This window comes from Octopus sinensis, linkage group LG4, assembly GCF_006345805.1.
Source record: "Octopus sinensis linkage group LG4, ASM634580v1, whole genome shotgun sequence".
Classification (NCBI taxonomy): Eukaryota; Metazoa; Mollusca; class Cephalopoda; order Octopoda; family Octopodidae; genus Octopus; species Octopus sinensis.
Genome location: NC_043000.1, coordinates 150,214,416 through 150,227,778, shown reverse-complemented (window position 1 = coordinate 150,227,778; position 13,363 = coordinate 150,214,416). Strand labels below are relative to the sequence as shown.

General features: G+C 33.3%; 1 protein-coding gene across 7 annotated transcripts in view; it reads right to left on the bottom strand.

The window, feature by feature from the left end:
- Positions 1–1,839: 1,839 nt before the first annotated feature.
- The window catches only part of LOC115211112 (cAMP-regulated phosphoprotein 21), a 242,178-nt gene continuing 230,654 nt past the window's right edge, over positions 1,840–13,363 (bottom strand). For all 7 annotated transcript variants that reach the window (XM_029780027.2, XM_029780028.2, XM_029780031.2 and 4 more), the window contains 6 exons: positions 12,099–12,238; positions 9,608–9,844; positions 7,355–8,372; positions 5,980–6,058; positions 5,265–5,422; positions 1,840–3,723 (listed from right to left, as the gene is read on the bottom strand). In XM_029780027.2, coding sequence (XP_029635887.1) covers positions 3,416–3,723; positions 5,265–5,422; positions 5,980–6,058; positions 7,355–8,372; positions 9,608–9,844; positions 12,099–12,238 — 1,940 coding nt within the window. In that variant the 3' untranslated portion in view covers positions 1,840–3,415. The remainder of the gene's footprint in view (positions 3,724–5,264; positions 5,423–5,979; positions 6,059–7,354; positions 8,373–9,607; positions 9,845–12,098; positions 12,239–13,363) is intronic.

Here is a 13,363-nt window from a genome sequence, read left to right as displayed (position 1 = left end):
AAATGTAAAAGACTTTTTCTATTCCTGAGCATTATACTAATACATCTGTTTGTTTTGTACACCACCTGTCTTCGTCTTTTGTTGTTTTTGTAAACTCTCCCTATATATATATATATATATATATATATATATATATATATATATATATATATATATATATATATGTATATGACCACACACATAACAAGCTTCCACATAGATTTTTTTCTACTAAATTCACACACAATGTACTGGTCAGCCTGGGGCTATAATAGAAGACACTCGCCCATAGTGCTGTGCAGTGGGCCTGAACCTGAAATCATATAATTTGAAAGCAAACTTCTTAATCACACAACTATGCCTGTCCCTTATATCTAATTAAATGAGCTCTTATTAGATTACACTTAATTTAATGTGACAAATAAATGTAAAAGTTGCCCTACCTCTTATTCATACAATAAAAATGATTGTATTTTCTAGAGTAAAGTCTGTTTATCTTCAACAACTTGAAAACATCCCAATATTTTGTTTTGTTATTGAGGTTCTTATAAGGCTACTAATTAACAAGAGCAACCATATACATATAAACAGACACACACACACACACATATATATATATATATATATATATTATATATATATATATATATACATACAAATATAAATATATACACATAAAAATATACCTATATGTATATATATATTTAAGTAGTTGAATGAATTATCTTAGTATGGATAATTCGGTTAACCGATACCTGGGTAGCAAATTCACGTCAGAAAAACACGGTTGAAGCTACATGCCAAGGGCAGAGATCACGTGCTTTCATGTGGAAATTTGTGTGTTTTTTTTAATACAAATAAATGAAAGAATGGAGTTGAACAACGATTTAACGAAATTCCTTTATTCTCGACATATGTTTCGATTGTTTTTCCTGATGAGAAGGCGGCATAATGCACCCCTTATTCCTTCGAAATTAGGAATATGCAGCCTTCGAAACATATGTCGAGAATAAAGGAATTTTGTTAAATCGTCGTTCAACTCCATTCTTTCATTTATTTTTATATATATATATATATATATCTACACATACACACACACACAAAACAGAATTTTGGTGGAACAAACAGTAGAAACAGAACTCAATACACCAGAGTATTTATCTTTTTTTTATTATTTGGTAACATAAGTTACGTAAGCGACTGAAAGGCGAAGTATTTTTAACATTTCACTTCTAAAATTAGGTGCAATGTGTAAAACCATCAGCCACTGAGCCATTTATGTAACTTCACAGTTAAACCACGCACACACACACACATACGTGCACACGCATACACACAAATGTTTATTTAATAAATTAAAGCCTAATGTGTTTGTAATACAAACAAATATTAAATATTATAACCAAAGTTATCAACCACCTCACCAACAACAACACTGAACACCTTTTTGATCTCCATGTGTCTAACACACGTGGACATGCCTACAAAGTCAGAAAACAACACAGCTCCCACGACTTTCGGAAACATTTCTTCACGCTCAGAGTTGCTGAAGCATGGAATAAACTACCTGCGTCAGTTGTTGACTGCCATGACACTGCATCCTTTAAGGCCCTCATGCTCTCCGAAATCCGCCGAAACTACACCTGATTATATATGCACTTTAGATGAGTTGTAGTGCACCTGAGCACTGTACACAATGTTTATTATTATTATTATTATTATTATTATTATTATTATTATTTAACTTTGTAAAGAGTGACTTAGAAAAATGGACAACAAACCTATGAATGATGAGACTTGAGCCACATTTTGTAAAAAATTTAAATGATTACAAATGGGAAGAAAAAAACAGCAAATCAGTTTTTGAGATTATTTTACAGATTTTAATGACAACATTTCAACACAATGAATGTGTGTAAGGCTTTTGGGAGGAGGGTTCTTCTGCCTTCTAAACCTAAATAGAGAGACTCATGGGTAATTAGGGAGGATTGTGAGTGCTAAGGATGGGGATTGGAAAACAACATCTGCAGAAAGTCAGTAAAAAGTCTCTCTTCTTAACAACTGTGATTTGAAATTAGGGAATGGGTTAGAGTAGTCATTTTTTTTATATATGACTAGTTTGTTGACCAGCAGAGCAGAGCATTACTAGTGGTTATTGTTGGTTAGTTCCCAGCAGTTAGTTTGAGTTTTTACCAACTAGTTGTACATCTTTTTTCTTTTTCTTTTCTTTTTTGCACATACAATACACATATTCACACACAAACACACACACTCAATGAGATTCAAACTTAATAGTGGGTGGGTAGTGGGTGGTTAAACAATGTGTGTATCATTGTGTGCAGTTGATAGAGTGTTGTACATAGGCATACTTATGAATGTATAAATAGTACACCACATATTGGAAAGAGATAAACAGAAAGATCAGGTGAGTGAATTTCAGTGTTTCAACATATTTGACTCTAAATTTTTAACAACTAGGAACAAAAGGTATATTTCTATCTCATTTCATCCCCCATATCCCTATATATATCTTGCAAAGTTTCTTTGCTTCTCAAATCACTGAAACCAATTTAACAATCTATATGCCTTGTACTGCCAGCAGAAAATGACTCAAGAATTGATAGATGATTGGGTGGGAATAGGGGAGGTAGATGGGAGGCCATTAGAAAAGACGATCTAAAATAAAGGAGAATGAAATACATAAAACAACAACAACAACAAAAACAATAACAAATAAATGGATGGATTAAAGAGATGCTTCTAACAATATTTTCTTATCAATGAGAAGTTTATAATAGTAGTGGGAGAGAGAGAGAGTGAGAGTGATAGAAAAAGAATGGGAGAGAGGGAGAAAGAGAGAGAGAGAGAGGAGAGAGAGAGAGAGAGAGAGAGAGAGAGAGAGAGAGAGAGAGAGAGACTTACAGTAAGACCAGAGAAGAGAACTGAATGAGAAATATAGTAGGAAGTTATAGAGAATTAGCAGTATCCAACAGTAGCTGGCAGTGCCGAGTGCAGCTATCTTAGCCATTGACACTCAGACTGGAAGCAGTATCCTTTCTACGAGGTTCAGGAAATTGATATGTACAGAAAGTATGTACACAGACAATATCACAACTGAGAAATAAGGTGTCAACAATCAATTTACTGGAATTGGTGAAAATACATTTTTTTTTTTTTTTCCTCTCTCTTATCTTCTGTCTGCATTTTAAATAAACTAAAATGTTGAAAACAAGATTTTGATAAAATAGTGTAGAGGGATAAAGGGTTAGAAATGATTTTCTAGACAGAGTGTAATTGATTTGGTCTTGAGTGAATGATTTCAGTAAGTCTGTGCATGAACTATGGAAAAAAAAAACAAAAAAAAAACATCCAAAATTTTCTCTCTCCTTAAATAAAATATTAAGATATCCTATAAAAATAAACGTGGTATTCTTTCTTATCGTTCAGATTTTTGACCAATAGAGTCTCTGGACACTGTTGACCTTAATTTATATCTTCCACTCGGGATGCTCTGAAGTACATGAGTTGCACACAGTGCATTAGGGAATATTGCCAGGATAGTTTTACAATCAGAAACTTGCAGGTTGCTTGTGTCGGTGTTAGAAAGCTGACTGCTATCATGTGGGACATAATGTAGGGTGACCCCCTGACAGGTCAAATCTTTTAATAGTTTTTCAACTTCTCCTTGACGAAGCTTTGGACAGAGATCATATACTTCCAAAACATTACTTCCTGCAACATTCCCTGTAGAAAACACAGTAAGAGAAATGATACATTCATTAGAAATAAAAACAAAAAAGAAAAGAAAAGAAAAAAGGAATATTTGATTTCTAACAAACTTTTAAAATATGAACTGTATATATAGTAATGAACCAGGATTACAATGAAAGAATTAAAACTATTTTTCTAAGTAAGGATTAGCTGATACCGTTATGGTGTTTGCATTCAAAAGATTACACTATATTATATGTGAAATGTAGGAGTTACGGAGATGTACTTGCATAGCAAGTGATTTGATCTGAGATCGTGTGCTGGAACGAAAACAATTGCAGCATGGAAGGTGTTTGTAAGCCATTTAAGAGACACACATATTCCGTTCGATTCACTTCAACATTTAAGTTTAATTTGTCAAAATATTTTCGTCGCTAAAATCTGCGACCTGTTCACTGACAAAAATCCATGCTGCATCACGGATTTTTGTCAGTGAACAGGTCGCGGATTTTAGCGACGAAAATATTTTGACAAATTAAACTTAAATGTTGAAGTGAATCGAACAGCTTTTGTGTGTTTCTTAAATGGCTTACAAACACCTTCCACGCTGCAATTGAAATGTAGGAGGATGGTTGTTTATTCACTTCAATATTTTACTAAAAAAACCATGAAGAATGTTATGATTTTTAATGTATATGGTATTAAGAAAGTTCATTTAGAAAATTCAAGTGGATTACAAAAATAAAACTGATCCTAGTGGAATAAAGTCAAAGTCAACTCAAGAAAAATAAATTCAATATATTTTTTGAAAATTTCAAAATTCATGTAACTTCATAACTGTGCGACATAAATGATATGAATTTATCAAGTAGAGTAGCATAGCCTGTCTATGGATACAACATAATACCAGTGGCAACATTTGAAATTGTCACATTTGGGTCATTAAACCACCATCTTACAAACTAAACAACTACCTTTGATTGCATAAGTTGATTAACAGATTATTATATTTGGTTTTCATATCAAGGGCTGTGAAGCGGCAGAAATAGTAGGTAGGAAGTCACAGTGAATGCCTCAATGAATTTAGTTCCGTCCACCTAAGTTCTAAGTGAAAATTCTGCCAGAGATGACTTTGTCTTTTGTTCTTCTAAGATCAATAAAGTATCAGCCACATACTTAAGTTAATCTGACAGACCAAACTCATTCTTTCCCCCCAAAAGCCTTATGATTAACCCTTTAGCATTTAAACCAGCCATATCCGGCCAAAAATATTCTGCCTGTTTTATGTTAAAACTGGCCAGATCTGGTCTCTCACACCAACCCTACAATATCGTTTTAAAAATTAACAGCTACCTCATCAAAATCTCAAAGCTACAAGATAATGCATGATTAGTTCAAAACAAAGTGGATGAAAAAGCATTAATTTTGGCAGAATAATGCGAACACTAAAGGGTTAAATGTAAGAAATTACATATCTCTCTATAGTATAAATAATATATTGTAATTAAATTTATCTACGGAAATGAAAGTAAATTTTCAAATAAATTAGATGCTGAAAGAAATGCGTTTCATACCTCTTGAGTCTGCGTCATTACCAGTAGATGATTGGTTCCCTGTGCAACAGTCTTTGCTAATACCACGTGGTGATTTTTTGTTTTTAACTTTATTTCCAATAGAGTTATTAGTGTTACCAACAACCCCAAAGCTGCTGTTATACTGGCAGTTTGGAGGACTGAAACGACAAAGCAAGAAAAGAAAAGAAGACAATGATAGTAGTGCCTGCAAATAGCAAAAAGACAAAGTTGGAAGAAATGCTACAACATAAAAGAATATTAGGAAATGACATGATATTCTGGTTAGCTAGTCCATACATGAATTGAACAGGTAAATTTACATATCCTTTGTATTGCACTTCCTTTATATTTATAATGACAAAATAGAAAAATTTAGCTAAACTACATTTATCTTTCTTTAATGTTTGTTTTTTAAGGATTAACCTAATCATAATTATCTTTATAGATTTCCTGGGGGTTCTTGGTCAAACGTCTTTTGAAGAAGACCACATCAGGAATTTTGCAGAACAAATATATAAATGTAAAAAAGATAACATGTTTTATCAGAATGTTTTACATAAATATTGACAAATGAAAAAAAAAAAAAGACCTTAATTATAAAACTAGATTGAAGAAATGAATAATTGAATTGTTATAGAAATCTAATTTGATATTTTAATTTACAAGGAAGAAAGAAATAGTTTGATTGTTCAAAGTGGAAGAAGGAAAACAATACCGAGTTCGTTGATGATTCAATGGTAAAGGTTGAACTTGTGGGCGGAATCCTGATGGACTAATGAACCGCAAAGAATCCGCTGTCAATTACAAGAGAACATAATTTATGAGTAAGTCTGCAGGGTGAAAAAAAGGGGATAGGTGTGTTTGTGTATGTGTGTGTTTTTAGGTTGGATCACAATTAAAAGGTTAGAATTTGAGATTTTCAATCAGAAATGAAAAAAAAAAAAAAAAGTTTTAGGCTACTTATTTGAAAAATGTTTCAAGCTATAATTTTATAATCTTTTTTAATAATTTTTACTCAGATATTATTTTTATTTTTCTCTTTACGTAAAATGTTTTTCTTAGTTAATTATCCTGTTAGTGGGCAGTTTATATCTCCCTTATAGGCTAAACTGATTTGGTATTTTGTTTTTCTATCATTAACAGAATTTTTTTCTTTCCATATATACAGATTTAAAAAACAAAAACTTCATCACAAAAACTTTAATACAAACAAATTTCAAGTTAACACTTGGACTGAATGCCTTACAATAATATTTAGTAGTATATTTTGTGAACTTAGTTCAAATTCCTGAATCAACTGTGTCTTTCATCCTACTAAGATTGGTGATGGTAACATACACTGGTTTGGTTGGGTCAACCAACTGTTCCTGCTTTTCTGTAAATGTTTACATTGAGGCTAATCAATATCTACTGGTTGTAATCTATTTATAATTCCTGGTTGTATCTATTTTCATGTTGTTCATGTCACAAAGAGTATGGGTTCACAAGATTTCTTCTTACAAGACCATTTGTAATCAGAATTTTCAGTGTCTGAGATATACAAAGCAAAGCCTTGTCTAAACTTCACATATGAATGATTGATCAGTGTAGCCTGTAAGCTATGACATTTTAGTAGAAACATATTGAATCTAGTTAAGATTATATTTCATTCATCTGCTTAGAATAAGTTAGATATTAGACGCAGTAAAATACTGTATCAAGGAAATGGCATGTTTTATTGTGTCCAAAATGCTGTTCACTAATGTCACTAACTGAAATACCTTGATTTACAGATGAAATTATTCATAGAAAGTAAAAGGCAAATATGTAATTTATATATAATGTATTAAGCCAGGACATCTTTCTTTTATGTATATCACGTCATACATATATACTTGCAAATTTTGTGACAAGTTATACTCTAAAGTAAAATCTAGACACCACTCAATTATTACAGCTTTAACCCCTACTGCTAGATCATATCACCTTTTTTTACATACCTGTGTCTATCTCATTATCACAGAGAGAACAATCTATCTTTTTAAAAATATGTTGGATGAAATAGCTTATATATATATGTATATGTATATGTATGAAAAACACAAACTCACCAGTATTTGATCTTAGCATGGTTCCAGTACCAGGTGCAGCAACATTAGCTGTATTATTAACAAATTCCTTATTACAAACATGAGTATGCTCAGACAGTGCAGAGTCCATATTTCCACAGGGGGGCCCACTGTTACTATTTGCTTCCCCTCCACAACTGGTGCTACCTGAGGCAACCTTTGACTGCAGTCGGCTGAGATCGGTGAAATTCTTGATGCAGATTGGAGTAGTATGCATTGGTTGAGCTGCTAGGGCTGTAGCAGAGCTCTGATTATTGGGGGGTGGGGGTGCTGCTGCAGCTGTAGGTGGCAAGGGCACATTTATTTGCATATTTGGCCTCATCACCGGGTATGATTGAGGAGCTGATGGATGAACTTGGGTTGTGGAAAACTGCATTATTTGAGTATTAGGTGCACGAGGTGGTTGGGCTGGAGCATAGTGAGGATAATTATACGGAACATATTGGTTTTGTAGTTGTGTAGCATTAGCGGTAGGACTATTTCCAGTTGGTTGTCCAATACTAATTGGTGGTCCAACATTCAAAGGTACATTTGAAGTGGATACAGGAGCTTGACTAGGAGGTGTGGTGGGTCGATATGTTCCAGTACTATTGAAGTTATAACCTATTTGTGGGCTAGACGCAGCCATTGTATAATATTGTGGAGTTTGAGGGGTGTAGTTATTTTGTCCATAGGATGGATAACTAGATGGGCAAGTGGTATAACCTGGTATTGCAGAATCAACTTGGCCGACAGTTGGCTGTGGGGCATAATTGGAGTTTGGGTAAGCTTCAGTATTGGGTGGTGATGTGACTGACTGGTAAGGGTAGCTTGGCACCCCTGTAATAAAGGGTTGATGATACTGCCCTACGTTAGTAGAGCCAGGTTGACCAGCTGCTGATTGGCTATCTATAGCAACAGCAGTAGGATTCTGACCTTGTTGTTGGCCAGATGAGAGAAGAGGAACTGGAAGCATGTAGCGGAAAGCTTGTCCGCTGACACCATGAGTAGCTGGGTAGCCCTGTGAATAGATGAAACAGAATAGTATTAGCTGTAAACTTTTGAAACTGTGTTTAATTTTATAGGATACAAGTCTTCTTGAGATAGCAGACAAACCACTTCAAAGTAAATCCTGATGATATCATCATCATCATCATCATTTAGCGTCCGCTTTCCATGCTAGCATGGGTTGGACGGTTCAACTAGGGTCTGGGAAGCCAGAAGGCTGCACCAGACCCAGTCTGATCTGGCAATGTTTCTATGGCTGGATGCCCTTCCTAACACCAACCACTCCGTGAGTGTAGTGGGTGGTTTTTACGTGCCACTGGCACGGGGGCCAGGCGAGGCTGGCAACAGCCACGATCGGATGGTGCTTTTTACGTGCCACCGGCACGAAGGCCAGTCAGGGCGGCGCTGGCAACGGCCACGATCGGATGGTTCACTTACGTACCACCGGCACTGGTATCACAGCTGCAATTTCCATTGATGTTGATCGACTTCGATTTTGGTTCTGATTTCCACTTGCCTAAACGGGTCTTCACAAGTGGAGTTTTGTGTCCCAAGAAGGAAAAGTATGCATAAGTCGACTGGCTACATCCCAGGTAGAGGCCACGGGTTATGGTCTCACTAGTCCTGCCGGGTCTTCTCACGCACTTGGAATAAGACCACTAAGACATCAATATTAAAATGAGGCAAAGGACTTCATTTGAAGAGTACTGTTACATTTCATTGAGGTTTGCATCCTTCACCAATATACATTATTAAAAGACACACACACTCATACAAATATGCATAACAAATTTCTATACAATTTCTGTCTATCATATTCTTTCCACAAAATATTGGTCAATTTAACCCTTTCGTTACCAACCTGGCTGAAACCGGCTCTGAATACAAATGTCTTGTTTTCATAAGTTTTGAATTAAAATCTTCCACCAAACCTTAATCACAATTTATGCTCCTAACACTAGCTGAATGATAACTAAGTTATTTTACTAAATTCTTTGTTATATTTAAAATTAATTGAAAGAAACTCAGAGCATCTCAAAATAAATACAGTAATGAAAGGGTTAAGGCTACATCCCAAAGCCCCATGATTGTATAGCAAACTTCATAATTATACAGCTATAATACATAAACCATTCTAGCAGAGCTTGACCAATCTTGTTCTCAAATTTCTCCTTATTTAAAAAAAAATTCTTGGTTAGACCATTGCTCCACAACAAAAAGAACAGTGTATTCCAACTGTGGCCTTACCTGTTGATATGCAGCAGTAGGTTGAGTACAACTAGTTTGTACTTGGTTTGTAGCAGTGGAATTACCGTATAAAATTTGCCTCGATGCACCAGGTAGTTCATTAAGACTATCAGTCTGTTGTTGCTGCTGTTGTTGTTGCTGCTGTTGCTGCTGCTGCTGCTGTTGCTGTTGTTGTTGTTGCTGACTCAAACTTACTGATCCTAACTGTTGTGATAATTCAGTCATTCCATTGGAATCCTGCTCAAATATTCAAACAATTATGAACAGATATGAAATATTCTGTTTATACACACACACACACAGATATATATATATATATATATATATATATATATAATATATATATATATAAGAGAGTGACCACCATGTGGTCTACTCTAGCACTAAAAATAGATCCGCAAGGTTTCAGCCACAAAAGAAATTGTTTCTGTTGAAAGTTGGTCACTCTCTTATATTTATGTATAAAATGTGTTGTAATCCGGGTTTTTTATGCACTAAACCACTTGGTGGTAAATGGATGTGGTATTAAATTAGTACCCAATTTTCTCACCCTTATCGGTTGATTATATATATATATATATATATATATATATATGTTCTTGTTATCAAAGAATATATATATGTATTGTAGTATTTTGTGACAACCAGTAACTAACACAACCAAGCTTTTACATGTTACTTTTGACAATCTTTTTCTAAAAGTGTGAAATCGGTCAAGTAAATAAACATCTTTTAAAATTGCATTTTCAAACCTTCTTTCATATATAATTCCACTCGTGCAGTACCTTACAACACCACTTTGTTATATATATATATATATATATATATATATATATATATATGTTCTTGTTATCAAAGAATATATATATGTATTGTAGTATTTTGTGACAACCAGTAACTAACACAACCAAGCTTTTACATGTTACTTTTGACAATCTTTTTCTAAAAGTGTGAAATCGGTCAAGTAAATAAACATCTTTTAAAATTGCATTTTCAAACCTTCTTTCATATATAATTCCACTCGTGCAGTACCTTACAACACCACTTTGTTATATATATATATATATATATATATATAATAAAATATTAGGGAATAAATCCAAACTTACAGGGAAAAATCAGATTTAGGATTGAATCCAATTTTATAGTAAAATATTATATTATATTAAATTAGAGATAAAACCACTATTAGGCAAATCATACAATGAAAAACTTAAGCCAATACATAAGATTAATTAATTTATATTATTTTAAATATATATCAAAATTATTAAAAAAAGATAATTAGTATAACACTACGATCGTTTCATGGCTGTCCAATTCTTAAAAATTCGACAGCCATGAAACGATCGTAGTGTTATACTAATTATCTTTTTTTATAATTTTGATATATATTTAAAATAATATAAATTAATTAATCTTATGTATTGGCTTAAGTTTTTCATTGTATGATTTGCCTAATAGTGGTTTTATCTCTAATTTAATATAATCATCATCATCATCGTTTAATGTCCATATATATACACACACACACATATATACACATACATACACATATATGGTATAGATTCAATGCTGTAATGATCATACACACACACAAATGATCCTGTTTTATTAGGATTTATAACTAAGCATCATAAATTTTATTAGAATGTATTCATTTAGTGACCTATTTAGAATTTTCTGACTTCAGCTGGCTGCAATGAGTTTCTTTTCAGTAGAAGACATTACTATTTTTTCAGTGATACGTGATTTTGTGATATATTGTAATTGAATAAAAACTTAATTTTTCTTACAAATTCATTTCTCTTTTACTATTTTACTTGTTTCAGTCATTTGACTGCAGCCATGCTGGAGCACCGCCTTTAGTCGAGCAAATCGACCCCGGGACTTATTCTTTGTAAGCCCAGTACTTATTCTATCAGTCTCTTGCTGAAGCGCTAAGTGACGGGGACGTAAACACACCAGCATCGGTTGTCAAGCAATGCTAGGGGGACAAACACAGACACACAAACATATACACACACACTTATATATATATACATATATACGACAAGCTTCTTTCAGTTTCCGTCTACCAAATCCACTCACAAGGCATTGGTCGGCCCGGGGCTATAGTAGAAGACACTTGCCCAAGGTGCCACGCAGTGGGACTGAACCCGGAACCATGTGGTTGGTAAACAAGCTACTTACCACACATCCACTCCTGCGCCTATTGAATATAAAAATTAATTTTTCTTATAAAATTCATTCCATTATTTTAAAAATAATTAGATGTGGAAAAGAATATTGATGACAATTGCAGAGTTTAAGTTATGTTTATTAAAACAATTTCTGCATGTGTGAGAAAGAGAGAGAGAGAGAGAGAGAGAGGAGAGAGAGAGAGAGAGAGAGAGAGAGAGAGAGAGAGAGAGAGAGAGAGAGAGAGAGAGTGTGTGTGTGTGTGTATGAGTGAGATACTAAAAAAAACCCAAATGGGGAAGAACCTTACAGGATATTGTCGAGCATCCATGACAAATTGGTGTTGAGAAAAGATAGGAGGTCCAGCAGGACTGAAAGAAACAGATGCAGGAAGAGTTTGATTGGGATTGTGTCTGTAGATAGTCCCATCTGCATTCAGATAAACCTGACCTGAAAGAAAAAAAGAAAAAAAAAGAGGTTGACATAAAAATTATTACTTATTATTGAATGTACACATTTTATTTAAAAAGATTAGTTTATAAGCCAAAAAAACCAAAAAAAAAATCAACAAAAAAAACTATAACATATAACAAGCAAAGCAACAAGATATAAATATTAAATATTTATAAAACTCCAACAATGTTATTAAAAAAAAAACAGCTGAAAAGAATTATTTCTGTTAATATATGTTAAGGTGGATAAAATATTTTGCTTTCCTGGATCTACAATTCCTCTTTTTCTAAATTTAATGATATACTGATGATGATGATGATGATGATGACTGACCTCACATAAACCCATTTGATGCATGTACTATTCCATATCTATTCCATATCTCATTGAACTATGCATAAAATACAATATATAAATCTTACATTGTTGTATTTCTGGATGGTCATTATATTTATTATTACTTTTTTTTTCCAAATAAACACACACACAATATATATATATATATATATATATATATATATATATATATATATATATATATATATATAACGGGAAGCTTTATGAAAATAAACAAAAGACGAAGGCAGGTGGAGTACAAACAAACAATTGTATTAGTATGGCACTCAGGAATATAAATAAAACAAGTCTTTTACGTTTCGAGCCTACGCTCTTCAACAGAAAGATACACAGAAAACAAGCACGGAGAGAAACAAGGAGAGAAAAAAAAAAAAAATATATATATATATATATATTTTTTTTTCTTCACTCGTTTATTACTTTTATTTTATTATTTTAATGCCTGTCCATTATCTGCAAATCTTTCATCACACATCTGTGACCTCTTCGTTTCTGTGTGTTCTTGCTCCACTTACTCCATTCTCTGTGAATATCACTACATTTAAATGGCGTAACTGGAGCAAGAACACACACAGAAATGAAAAGTGTCACCGAAGTGGTCACAGTTGTGTGAAGGAAGAGTTCTGGTCAATGGATAGACGTTAAAATAATAAAATAACTAATGAATGAGTGAAGACAAACAACAAGTGTGTGTGTGTTTATTTGGAAAAAAAAAAAAATTACCATCCCAAAATACAACAATATCTGTTTCAACACAATTTCACA